Source organism: Aphis gossypii, unplaced genomic scaffold (assembly GCF_020184175.1).
Source record: "Aphis gossypii isolate Hap1 unplaced genomic scaffold, ASM2018417v2 Contig00050, whole genome shotgun sequence".
Taxonomy (NCBI): Eukaryota; Metazoa; Arthropoda; class Insecta; order Hemiptera; family Aphididae; genus Aphis; species Aphis gossypii.
The window spans coordinates 56,393-70,081 of NW_026082991.1; the positions used below are offsets into that span (position 1 = coordinate 56,393).

Consider the following 13,689-nt stretch of genomic DNA (forward strand, 5'->3'; position numbering starts at 1 on the left):
CAATACAATGATTAAATGTTCTTAAATTAAAAATGTGTAGTCTTCATCATTATTAACTTAAACAAAAATTGCCCATAGTACATATTTTGTATTTTACTATAAATGTAAACAGATAATTTAAATAATATTTACAGTGAGAGTATAAATTATATTTTTATCTTTTTGGAGATAAAATGAATACTACCTATATTAAAATAAAATTTATTTTTATTATAAATATTATAAATATTATAATAAATTATTTTTTTTAATTTATTTATTATTTAATAATATAATTAACTTTTTAGTAAAAATTGTGTTATTTATGCTACATTTCTTAATATAATGTAGATGTTAAGAATATTTCTTTCTCATCATTTTACTCTATAACTCAAATAACTACTCAAATAACTGTTCATACTAAAACAGTTTTTAGGAAAAAATAAATTCACATATTTATTATTTTTCATTTATAATTTATTTTAAAAAATGTATGTATTATTATTAGTTGAAAATCTTAATTATTTACTTAATAATTATAATATAAATGTGTTATTTATTGCTGATTATTTTTTGGTGTACAACTATTAAACAGAGCTTCTTTAATTGTTTGAGACATTAATCCACATAGTATTTCAATTGTAGCTTTATTACTATCCTTAGTAGCTTTAACCAATTTATTTTCTGTTTTACTACGGTCAACAGGCTCGAAAAATGTACGACTCAAAGAAGTGTCAGCTTGTTCAAGTTTATCAGAAAGATCATTGATTTGGCCAGTTAAGTATTCAGCATTGGTTATTAAACTGGATGAACTTAAAGTGTTCACCCAATATTTATTCCATAATGAATCCAATAAACGTCGATCCAAGGAAGATTTGAAATAATTTACTTCTAATGAATAGTATTGTTTACAGTGTACTCCAAAGTCTTCAATTTTATTTAAAGGAATAGTTTGATACTCAGATGGTTCTTCGTTTGCTGGCTTATAACCCTAGAAATTTTAATTTTATTTTGAATAGCATTATAATAATAGTTGACATAAAAAGATCAAATATTAAATAAAACCTTATAAACTTACCTTGGGATAAGTACGGAATGCTCCCAAACAAACTTTACCAGCAGAAATTGTTCTAACTGGATCAATAACAATTGCAACAAAAGGTTCTTGAAAATTTTGATTTAACATTTGAGTTGAAACATCAATACCCGATAACCAGCAGCCATAGCCAGGATGGCTATGATACCATCCAATAGCATTTTCTTGACGTCCAACCTAAAATATTTAATAATAAACAAAATATAATTATAATATAAAATACATTTTATTAGGTAGTTATAAATAATTATTTTTGAAGAATACACTTGAAAAATACATAAAAAAAAATAACTCTTTTAAATTATATTAATAATATGATCAAAAATAATTGAACTTTAAAATTAACTGTCACATATAATATGTTATAGGCAAATCCAGAATAAAATCCTAACATATTACAGGAAAACAATTAAAAATTATACTCGAATAACTTATTATAATTTCATGAGCAAAATACATAACTTTATAAATATATTATAGTAACTGTTCACAGTTAACACCAAGTAGTTTTGCAAGCATCTTTAACTGATAATATAAACATTAAATACTTAAATACTATACTGAATATGAACTTACAACTTTAGCAGATTCAATATATGCAGTCATGTATTCATAGGCTTGAGCTTGAGCATTGACTCTAGTTTCTGTTCCTTCAACAGGTAAAGCAAAAGAATCCATGACAATCATAGTATTACCTTCTACTTTGCCAAGTAATAGACCCATTATTTCCAGAATGCCACCAGATCGAGCATGCATGACCATTTTGAGTAGTGCTAATGCAGATATTTTAATATCTTTAAAATAATGTGGACTGAAAAATTTAACAATATATATATCAATACAAAGTATTATATTAATAATATCTAATGCATTTGGTGAAAGGTATGGCTTATGGAAAGAGCCTTTCAACTTGCAAGAAAAATACAAAAAATTTAAGCATGTGAAAAGTTGTTAAAGATAAATTGGTAAATTTCAAATTTAATTTTAACTGCATTACACTCAACAACTCATAATTATTTGAATAAATGGATAAATATTGTACACATACGTATTACATGTCAAAAATATTATTGATTCTAAATGAAAACTAATTTTTATGATCAATATATGCCAGAGAATTTTAATACCAATAATAATAGTTTATCAAAAATTCAATATGAACATACTCTTTTTCCCAAGGTTTGGCAGTCAAAATATCTTGTTGTTGTTGCTTGTCATATTTGAATATGTCATCGACTGTATTAACAGTTTGTACATTGTTTTCCAATTCCCATGTCTTTTTAGCAATGCTTTCTTGGGAATCCCTCGATGTAGACGCCATACTATAGAAAATAGAACCACCTAAACATGAGAATAAGTTAAATCATAAATGTTGTCTATATTGGAAGTTAAGATTATTCCGAATGTTTTTATAATTTTATGATATTTGAGTAAATAGAATAAATAATAAATAAACTACTTAACTAGTAAATTAATTCGATTAAATTAATAACCGAAAAAATCGAAAAATAAGGATGAATTTTATTTTTAAGTTTAAACTAGAAAATGTATTATTTAATATTGGTCACAGAACAAGAAAAATGGACAGTGATAAGGAAATCACTACCGAGTACCGACATGACAATGCCTATTATCTCATTTTTTTTTTCAAAAATAAGGTCTTGGTACCACTGTATTATATTTATTATTGTGTATATATAAATCACGGACGAAGATCACGGTTAAAGATTTAAAAATGAAAAATTTTAGATTTTCGTAATTTTTGGTTCGTTTTTAGATTCTGAACGGAGCGAAGCAGGGACGTACACAGGGGGGTGTTTTGGGTATTCAAACACCACACCCCCAAAATCCTTGGTTTTTGTAATAAAAAAATTAATACCAATAAATTAATTTAATTAATATAATTTCTATACCTATTGTGTATTAATATGATGGGTACAAAAGAATTTGAAAAAAAAATGTTGTACTTTTCAAAAACATACCCCCCCAAATTGTTTTCTGCGTACTTCCCTGGAATGGAGTGATGAATGTATTGATTCTACAATAGTGCGATGATGTGTGCAGGAGTGTAGGACGGAGGTGCACGATAACTTGTCGGAATAATGCTTCAATATAAAACTTCAGGGCCCAGAGGTGGTTTCTGCTGTTTCCAGTTGAAAATGAATATCCGTGGCTCATCGTAGAAGTAGAGGTCAAAAGTAAGAAGTTTATTCCAGCAGTTTTCAAAAGGTCGGAAAACCACATAAAAGAGTAAAATGACAGATAAGCGGGAATGTTTACGCAAACCCAGTTTCGGGAATCTATTTTTTTATATTTGTAATGTTATAGTTAGTGTAACTCCTTGAAATTTTCACCAAATGGTCCAAATGTTTAAATTAGCATGATCTTTATACAATGATTAATATATAATACATAATTAATAGACTTATACAGATGTGTTCACCAATTTAAGAAACACTGAATTTCTCGGCCGGATTTTTTTGGAATAAATCGATTTTTTTTTACATACTGTTGGTATATAAATACATATTTTTCGATAGATTTCAAAATTTTTTGTAATTTTGGTCTGCTCATGCCCAGAAAAAACTTTTTTTTTGAATAGCAACACCTATGTTGAACATCATATTCAGATAGATCTATTTTTTAAAAGCAATTTTGATGTAACAATTATGATTCTAAATTCAAAATTGACTGAATAAGAGCCATGTCAATATTAATAAATAATAAAAATTATTATTATTTTAAAAAATATATAATATCATTTAAAATTAGTTTTATTGATTAATTTTGGAATATTTTGAATATATGTTTTTTTTTAGAAGTGTCATTCAAGACTAACATAATATGGGTATAAAATTAAATACTTCTAAAAAAAAATACGTACCTACAATATTCAAAAATTAACCAATAAAAACTAATCTTAAACGATTTTATACATTTTATAACCTTTTCGATTTATCAAAACATCCACTTACGTATATTATACGAATAATTATATGTTATTTAAAAATTAAAATGTCGACAGCAACTGGTTTAGGAACAGCATACAATTTTTCTTGAATAATAAATACCTAAGGGAAGTAGGCGATGACAAAATAAATGTACCTAGGTATTTATGTACTCGGTCCTTTGTAGTTTGTCATGGGGTTGACTATGAATTATGATGGTCTTAATAATGGAAGTTCTAATATCATAGGTTAAACTACATCCATGCAAATCTATAGGGGAAAAAACCTAACCCTGTAATCTTATATCATATCTTATTATACAGCCACTATGTAGATACAATATTGAACCTATCGACATCTTTTTATAATATACATCGTGGGTGATACCACATATACCCATTGTTTTAGATTTGTATACATTCGCAAATTAAACTACAGAGATGAGTAGAATCAAGTATCAACTTAAGTTAGGTATCAAGGTATCCCACACATTTGATGTGGCAGTGAGCAGCATGCTATTCTATATATTCTATAATATACCTATACCTACAACTTGCAGTCGACTCCGGATTGAGGGATCTTTATCTGTGTTTACTGTTTGGTAAACAACTCAACTGATAATGATACTTACGTCTTACTCTAATGTCTATAAAGCTTTTCTAATAATTATTGAGCATAATAAGTATACTAACTACTAATCACAGAATATGTTTTTGGTATAAAATAATCTATAATGAACTATTTTTGCTGCTTCTGGTAGTTGGTGTTTAGAATCTAGTCATAATTGATACCTACATAATATATAATATAATTGGTACCAAAAAATTAAACTTTCAGTGTAGAGTGTAGACATTACAAAAACTCTGGAATTTTTCGTTAGACAATGACGATAACTCGTGTAGAAAAAGTTATTAGCTATTAGGGAAGTCCAGTGGCGGATTCTCATAGGGGGGGATATAAAATATGTTCGTACATAACACGTAAAGGTAATAGGTATTTAAGCTTTTTATTTTTTATTTTTTCTATTCTACTAAATTTACAAAACAAGATTTAATTTCCACGGCCACAGGGGGGGATCTGTCTCCCATATCCCTCCCCTAGATCCGCCACTAGGGAAGTCTAATACTTGTATTGTCTATTTGTCTCTTATTACTTATTATTTTATTCAGCTATATACTATTAGCTTTTGAGTTTTGACTTTTGGCGGCATATTGCTGCTCGGCCTGCTCCGACGTTTATCAACAAGTTGGTCGGCAAAGTTCGGAAACTCTTCGTCGATCTTCGCGTACGGTAGGTGGGGAGCGGAAATGCCGGAAATATTAAATATTTTGGTTTCAAATTCACAACGACTGTACTACTTTTCCGCGGCCGTCGCCTTTCCTAGATCACGCGCATTTAGATGTATATAAAACTAATAAAATTACAATAAATAATAATATTTAGGTTATTCCAATTTAAAATATACCATTAATTTTTGTTTATAAATAGGTAATTAATAAATAAAGTATTTTGTAATTTTTTATACAACATAAATACCTGTTTATAAATTTATAATTAATACACAATGGCCAATGTTAATATAATTACGAATTGCGATTGACGGTTACGACTCAATAACTACTCACCACTCCTGGTATACTATATGATTCAAAATCTCAAACTTCAAATATGTATGATTTCACTGGTTCCAGTAACGACTTAGATCGTCAAATCGAACAGCTTAGGCAATGCGAAATCCTCACGGAACACGACGTGAAAGTATTATGCTCTAAAGCACGTGAAATACTCATTGAAGAGAGCAACGTGCAACGCGTTGACTCGCCCGTCACGGTGAGTTCAATAATAATTTTACTGTTTATTGTTTAAGGTACACGCTTACCCTTACATAAAACAATATCTTCATCAACAGTCGTGTAATTTTCGTCGTTCCAAAAAATGTTTAACCTAACACTCCGTAGGTACAGATAGATCGATAGATGATTCGATGTATCTGTGTCCCGAGCGTATTGCCAAAATATGCCAATTGAATATAATGATTATAAATTTATAATCAATATTTTATTATTTTATCGCGATAGATATTATAAGTTTTCAAAATCGAGATACTGTTTGTGATAGACATCTATATATTAGCCTTACAATTTATAAACTTATACTTGGCATTTGATTATCAAACATAGCCCTTAGACCTTTAAGTTTTTAAGCAAATATATGACGTGACACATCGATTCATTTTTGATTATCTACAGTAGGCACTTACTGTATATTATTATTATTATTGCATGTAAAAAGGAAAATAATTCAGTAAAGATTTGTATGAATGTACATAATAATAATTGACTCTTTAGATTTTAACTAATTCAAAAAACTTATTTAGGTTATTGAAAAAAATAAAATATTCTGTGGAAACACATAAAAAACCAGAGATATGCCAAGCAATTTACTGACCTCATCATTTTCAATTCTTCCATAATACCTTTACAATTGTACTCAAGGACAACAAATCAAGAAATATTCATAAGTCGAAGATCTTGATTTTTTTTAACCCCAAAATCTATTTGTCTCATTACTTGTTATTACACTAATTATTGTATTTTATTATGATTTAATTTAATTTTTAGTGAAAAAAATGAATTTTATTCTATTTGATCAAATTTTTATTCGATAAATGATTTATGTAAGGAAAAATAATGTTTAATTTTGTATGATATTAATATACTGTGGTATGTGTGTTATGTATGATTTTTTTATTAAGTAGGTATTGAAAAAAGGTGATTTTTACTTATTTAAAAATTATGCTTTTAATTTTGAAAGCCTTACTCCTAGGCTCTTTTTACTGTTATCCTAAGATTAGTTGTATTGCATACATGACATTTAATCTAAAATTGTACGGTGTCCCTCTTTGAAAATAAACTGACCAATATATTTTTATATCTATTAATTATATTATCTCTATTCTTTATTCTCTAAATCAAATTATTTAAAAAATTGCAATCATTCATTTAATTCTTTTACAGGTATGCGGAGATATTCATGGACAGTTCTATGACCTAAAAAAATTGTTTAATGTAGGTGGTGATATTCCTGAAAGAAATTATTTATTTATGGGTGATTTTGTTGATCGAGGATTTTTCAGTGTTGAGACATTTTTACTTCTACTTGCTTTAAAAGTAAATATTCATTTTGTTAACTTATCTTGTATTTAATACCTATCTACTTATTGTTTACATTTTATAGTAAAATATTCATTGCTAATTAAATTTTAAAAATTATCCATACTAAAAACTAGTTATTGATGTAATTTATTATAAAGTAGATAATATTATAAATTTAATATTAAGTTAAAGGAATTCATTTCAACATGAAATATTATTAATATGGTTCTGTTACTTATTAAGCTATTAGCTAAAATTCTTGTAATTAATATATTTTAATAACATACTGATGAAGCTATAATATATTATGTACAAGCATAATAATAATACAATGCTATTATTGCAGACATTCTGAATACTTATAGTTTTTACTTTTCAAAAATCAAAATTCAAATACATGTTTTGAATATTTTTAGAATACTTTATCCCGAAAGTATCTAATGCTCTATTCTCAATACTTTTTAAATAATAAATAAAAATTAATTTTTTTATTTTAATATTTGTTATGTTGTAAATTATATATTATCAAAGCTAATCAAAGCTATCTATTTATATATATTTATATATAAATACATATTTCAATTCTGATTCATTGTAATTTGTAATCAATAATTCACTTAGTAATCAATTGAATGCTTTTTTGACAAAATCTCACATAATATGTAAATATATAGTTATTTAAAAATGTTTTCTCAGTAGGTAACAATTTAAATTAACAAATTACATATTACTTGTCTTTTATGTTCTGCTTATGAAATATTGTACATTTGATTTTCTATATTATAGTTACCTACTAATTAATTCTTTACCAATCAATTTATAAAAATAATTAGGCATTTGTTTCATTATATTTATTTTATTTTGTTCATACCAATCGTTCATAAAAATGTAAGTAGTTCTTATTTTTTTAGTATTCATTATTCAGTAAGAAATAGTTATACAATTTTTTTATAGGTAAGATATCCGGATCGTATAACATTAATTCGCGGTAACCATGAATCGCGACAAATTACCCAAGTTTATGGATTTTATGATGAATGCTTACGAAAATACAATAGTGTTGCTGTCTGGCGTTACTGCACTGATATTTTTGATTATATGAGTTTATCTGCTATTATTGATGGAAAAGTATGAAAAATCTTCATTCTTTAAAATTTTTCAATATTATTGTGTATTAAAATATTTAGATATTCTGTGTACATGGTGGTTTGTCACCTTCAATACAAACTTTGGATCAAATTAGAACAATTGATAGAAAACAGGAAGTTCCTCATGATGGACCGATGTGTGATTTATTATGGTCTGATCCTGAAAGTAAACACCTAAATAAATAAATTATTAAGTATTTAATAGTTGTGAAATTATATTATATGTATCTTAGATACTCTGCAGGGATGGGGAGTAAGTCCTCGAGGTGCTGGATATCTATTTGGTTCAGATATTGTTTCTCAATTTAATACAACAAATGATCTAGATATTATTTGCCGAGCTCACCAATTAGTAATGGAAGGTTATAAATGGCATTTTGATGAAACTGTCCTTACTGTTTGGTCAGCACCTAATTATTGTTATCGGTAAATACTATTTATTTTTATATTTATTTAGTTATTTTAAATAGTTGAACTAATGTATTCATTATTAGTTGTGGTAATATTGCGGCAATATTAAAACTTAATGAAACACTACAAAGAGATTTTATAATGTTTGAAGCAGCTATACAAGTGAGACGTGAAATGCCAACAAAAAAACATACAGCTGACTATTTCCTATAAATATTATGTAGTTTTTGATATATTTAATTATAATTTTTAAATCACAATAGAGAAAATGAATAATATCTTAACTCTTAATTTCATTTTATTTATAAGAATTATGACAATATTATGAATTATTGTTTATTTTCATTATATTTAAGCTACATAAGTCTTATTTTTTTACACATACTTAGTACAGGAGTAAATAGATTTATACATTATTATTAGAAATTAATATGAGGCTGAACAGTAATTTAATATAGTATTTAAATAAAAATTTATAATTTGATTTTTTTTATCCATTATTATTAAAATGTATACACCTACATAATATGAGCTTTAGGTATAAATAATAAATAACACGAAGTACCTACTTAACGACATTATAAAGTGTTACATTAATATCTAAAATGTATTGTTGTGTGTTGAAGTACTTGGATACTTTAAGTTAATGAGCAAAGCAATATCAAATTGTAAATCCAGGTATTATATTGCGTAAGCGTAATACAAGTTTTTTTCTCTATATTATTGATGTGTCCATATCGCATATCACATTTTATCATGTATTAATGAACATAATATTTATAGTATAATAGTAATAATAATTTATTGAAGTTGATTTTGATCATCTAGTTTCGAAAATAAATAAATATCCATTTGAATCAATCTAATGCGTTTCTATAAAAATTAAATGTATGCAATATTCCAGAAATGATGTGTTCTATGTTGCTTATTATTTTCTTTATGCACTCCACTACTGTAATAGCACTCTATTTTATATTTATTATTCTACACAGTATAAGTGGTTGTGTTAATATTTCGTTTCAACTCATGGTCCCTATATATTTCTTATGTAACTACTATTACAATATGTTAAACTCAATGCATTCACTACCCATTTAAGAAGTACTTATACTAGTCTTATAGCTCCTATTTTCTTAAATATCTGTACCAATCCATAAAACAAAATCATTTATTTACATTTAAAATCAAATTACTTAGATGTGTTCCTATAGAATATAGATACATACTCCTATGAAATAATACATTCATTTAACTTAAACATATTTTTAATGGATAACATAAAAAGTAGCCATAGGTAGTATCTTTTATATTATAACTTATAACATGGATGACCCAAGATACTTTTCTTACATCAGTTTTTATTCATTTTTATATGACATACGTTATAATGATATTGACGCAATTACTTATTTTAAACATAGGTTACTATAGATTATTTGTAGCACTTGCATAAATTGACTAAATTTATAAATGATTACTAAAAAGGAATGGTTTGTATATTTTTAGTATGTAAAAAATAATTTATACAATGTTAACAGTTTTATTTTTTTTTTATTGTAAAGTATATTGATAATATAAATAGTATAAACATAAAGTGTATTTTAATATTATTAATGATTATGAAGCCTTAATACTATCGATAAGTGGACCTTTAAGTTTTTTCATTTTGTGTACACCATCTGGATCTAATTTAAATATACTATCGATGACAGAAATTTCTGTTGATGTAGTATCTGTACCACAAACAGCACACCAATCGTTTACTACCATTCCAGCACCTATAACATCTGAACCACGGTTTACTGTTCCGGCTACAAGGGGAACTTGAATCAGACCAGACAATTCATCAAGATCTTCTACTGTGGTTTTAGGATGTACTAATCCTCCTTGATTAGATATAGCACAGTATGAACCTACTAAACAGTTGGAGGCCACAGTTTGTCTGTACACTTCAACATTTAAGGTATCTGAAAGTATCTCTTCTGTATCCTTGTCTAAATCAGGATGAACTAGAGCTACGTAGTCATTACACACCATTACATTTCCAAGAGCAGATAAACGTTCTTCCACACGCTGTACTTTGACATTATCGGGCAATGAGTTGCGTATGTGTTGTAATTCAGTGTCAGTAGTAGAATTAGGCAATAGTAACCCGTTTTTATTGCCAACTGTCATACGGCCGACAATACGACATCCAGCAACAGATGCGTGAATAACTGGTATAATATCAGATAATTCTGATTCAAATACACTATAAAATGTTTCTGAAGCTCCAATCCCAACCAAACAATAGGAATTTGTCAACTTGCTGAATACCCCTATTTCGTTGTTGTTTTCAAACTGTGCTCGGACTGCCATTATTGTATTATAATATATTCACAATCAGAATCCTGTATACAAATAAAGTCGAGCATTAAAATATTTTCTAACTTCTAAATTTTAAGTAATAAAATTCACATTTTTTAAATTTAATTCCTATCAAAAGGTTTATAGAATTTTTTTTAACAGAAATTAGACAAAATTGCTTTATTATAGAATTGTTAAATATTTAAATTTGCATTAAAAATACTTAATGCTGTCTACATTACATAATTTTTGTTTTACCAAATCAACAATACTTAAATTAAGGAAATTTCATAAAAAAACTTATTATAATTATAAATCAAGAGGGCCAAAGAAAATTGTTAAAATTCAACTATTCAGTATTGTATTGAAATTTACATGAACAGTAGTCAATAATATTGGGGTTAGTGTCACGTACAGCACTATATTATTATATACTTAATTCAATTTATTTTAAAACCATATCGACTTAACACAACAGTTAGTCACATGCATTTGTGTTTACAGTTTTAATGTACTCATCGCAACTCTAGTGCAAACAACACAATGGCACGCGCATTTCGACACATTAGAAATATAACTATTAATATGTACTTAAATATACTTACGTTTTTAATAATACTTTTTCCAAAAACAAACGGATAACAAACTTGAATTGTTTTTAACCTAAAAATGCCGCTTAATGGTTTTAGATAAATTGTTTTTTATATTTTGTGATATTAGTCACGGACTCACGTCTTAGAAGGTAGATCTACTTTGTGATGGGAACACGATGTAGAAAAGGACTCATCGGAGACGATTTTCGTTTTCGTAATTCAAAATTTACACTCCACTTGATACTAATACACAACCATACTATAAAATTTCGTACTTATTTACGTTTCTATGTTCCAATTTGCTTACAAAACGATAATATCCCTCCATAGCTGATAATGTATATTATCTATGCTGGCAGTTGTCCGAAAAATGATAAGGAATCGAGATATGATAAACGAAAATTATTACCAACCGTTGTTAAAACCTGTTGTGAACTTGCTGCTGAACCACAGAATAGATTCTGTGGCTGAACCACGACTGTGAAAATTATAGTTGATAACACACACGTGATAACAAAAACAACGGTATTTTTTTTTATTATTCTTTATACATTTTAATAGTTAATAGTTAATTTTAGGTTTAGTCGTTTAGTTAGGATTTAAGAATCTCATCTCGTTGGATATTTTTCAGAATAATGTGTACCGTATAATTTAGAATTTTTAACTTTGAATATTGAGTTTTACAGTTTTTTTACGACCGAGTTTGAGAAACACGACCGTGTACGATAATGGACATTTCAACTATGCAAATCAAACCGGTGACAGTGAAATGGTGTCACCGGACAGTCGGCTCTTAACTTTTCTTAGATAGAAATCGCTCGAATTTGTTGGTTCTTAATTCGTTAGAGCAGAATGGATCACGCCGAGTTGGTGTTAGAAATGTCTCATTTGGAGCGGATGCCTACAGCAGATAGGTTGGCCCTAGCTAGACGGCGCCGGGTTCAACAACTACGACTATGGGCCCAAAAAGATCGCGAACGACGACGGTTATCTCCACCTCGCAACAATAGACATATATATTTCAGTGACAATGTAATGTTGTTGGAAGCTGCTTCTAGAAACGATATTGAAGAAGGTATGACATAACTAAATTATTATAAATTAAATTGATACAGATTAAGAGTTGAAAGTTGCAAATGTTTTCAGTAAAAAGACTTTTGACCAAAGGGGTCAGTCCTGATGCTACAAATGAAGATGGACTTACTGCTTTGCATCAGGTAAATAACTGTTGTAATATAAATTCTAAAGTAAAAGTTATTAAAATTATTACAATTTATACATACCTATATATAAGGCTATATTACAAATTTAGAAAAAAATTATTAATTTAAAAAACCAACATAGCGTGTTTTTACTCTTATCATTTTTTCAAGTCAATTAAAATGAAACAACTCACTATTATCTCTGTTTCAGTAATAATATTTTGGAATCCCCAATACTTGTACGATTTAAGTGAATTAAAAAGTATAAAATCACTGATATTTTGTATGTTCTAAAAGTATCACTGTTAGTATCTCCAAGGTAAATCAATATATTTAAATGCCGATTTTTTACAACAATTAGTTAAACAATTCTGACTAAAAGGCATGTTTAAAAATTCAATTTAATTCAGTTTTTAAATTTTCACTCTAGCTATTTTTGATCATAACAGTTTTATATAGTTCATTCAGTTTTTTTTTTTTTTAATCAAATAAAAATCAACCAAATCATGTAATTATTAGGTAGCTTATGATTTAATAATTTAATACCTATCGTTATTAATTCATCAAATTTCTTATTTTCTTAACTTAATTTTAACACTTATGTTATGTCAATGAGCAAAATAGGTTAAATTGACCAAAGAAAAATGTTGAAAAATGTTGGCTTCATTATTAACATTTTTGAAAATGTAGTTGTATCCAAAATTATCTGAGTATTATTGAAGCTTGGAGGGTGGAGGAAGGAAATTGTTTGTTCATAGGAAGTCAAAACAAAAATAAAATAAAGCAATAGTTTCTGTGGACACTACATAGA

The 13,689-nt window shown here is 27.2% G+C and overlaps 4 protein-coding genes across 4 annotated transcripts; 2 read left to right on the forward strand and 2 right to left on the reverse strand.

Moving 5' to 3' along the window:
• Positions 1-434: 434 nt before the first annotated feature.
• On the reverse strand, positions 435-2,682 carry LOC126553025 (COP9 signalosome complex subunit 5-like). Its single transcript, XM_050208224.1, has 5 exons — positions 2,540-2,682; positions 2,242-2,416; positions 1,652-1,886; positions 1,058-1,252; positions 435-970 (listed from the first exon to the last, which is right to left on the reverse strand). Exons 2-5 carry the CDS (start codon positions 2,394-2,396, stop codon positions 536-538), a joined length of 1,020 nt encoding a protein of 339 aa, XP_050064181.1. The 5' UTR covers positions 2,397-2,416; positions 2,540-2,682; the 3' UTR covers positions 435-535.
• Positions 2,683-5,224: 2,542 nt separating this feature from the next.
• LOC126553026 (serine/threonine-protein phosphatase 4 catalytic subunit-like) lies at positions 5,225-9,455 on the forward strand. The gene is made up of 6 exons (XM_050208225.1): positions 5,225-5,853; positions 7,041-7,193; positions 8,133-8,306; positions 8,366-8,492; positions 8,560-8,752; positions 8,821-9,455. The coding sequence occupies exons 1-6, from the start codon at positions 5,692-5,694 to the stop codon at positions 8,948-8,950; spliced, it is 939 nt and encodes a 312-aa protein (XP_050064182.1). The 5' UTR covers positions 5,225-5,691; the 3' UTR covers positions 8,951-9,455.
• Positions 9,456-10,268: 813 nt separating this feature from the next.
• On the reverse strand, positions 10,269-11,883 carry LOC126553027 (eukaryotic translation initiation factor 6-like). Its single transcript, XM_050208226.1, has 2 exons — positions 11,689-11,883; positions 10,269-11,127 (listed from the first exon to the last, which is right to left on the reverse strand). The coding sequence occupies exon 2, from the start codon at positions 11,093-11,095 to the stop codon at positions 10,355-10,357; it is 741 nt and encodes a 246-aa protein (XP_050064183.1). The 5' UTR covers positions 11,096-11,127; positions 11,689-11,883; the 3' UTR covers positions 10,269-10,354.
• A 153-nt stretch (positions 11,884-12,036) lies between these two features.
• LOC126553028 (protein phosphatase 1 regulatory subunit 16A-like) lies at positions 12,037-13,022 on the forward strand. Its single transcript, XM_050208227.1, has 2 exons — positions 12,037-12,751; positions 12,823-13,022. Exons 1-2 carry the CDS (start codon positions 12,529-12,531, stop codon positions 13,005-13,007), a joined length of 408 nt encoding a protein of 135 aa, XP_050064184.1. The 5' UTR covers positions 12,037-12,528; the 3' UTR covers positions 13,008-13,022.
• Positions 13,023-13,689: the final 667 nt, after the last annotated feature.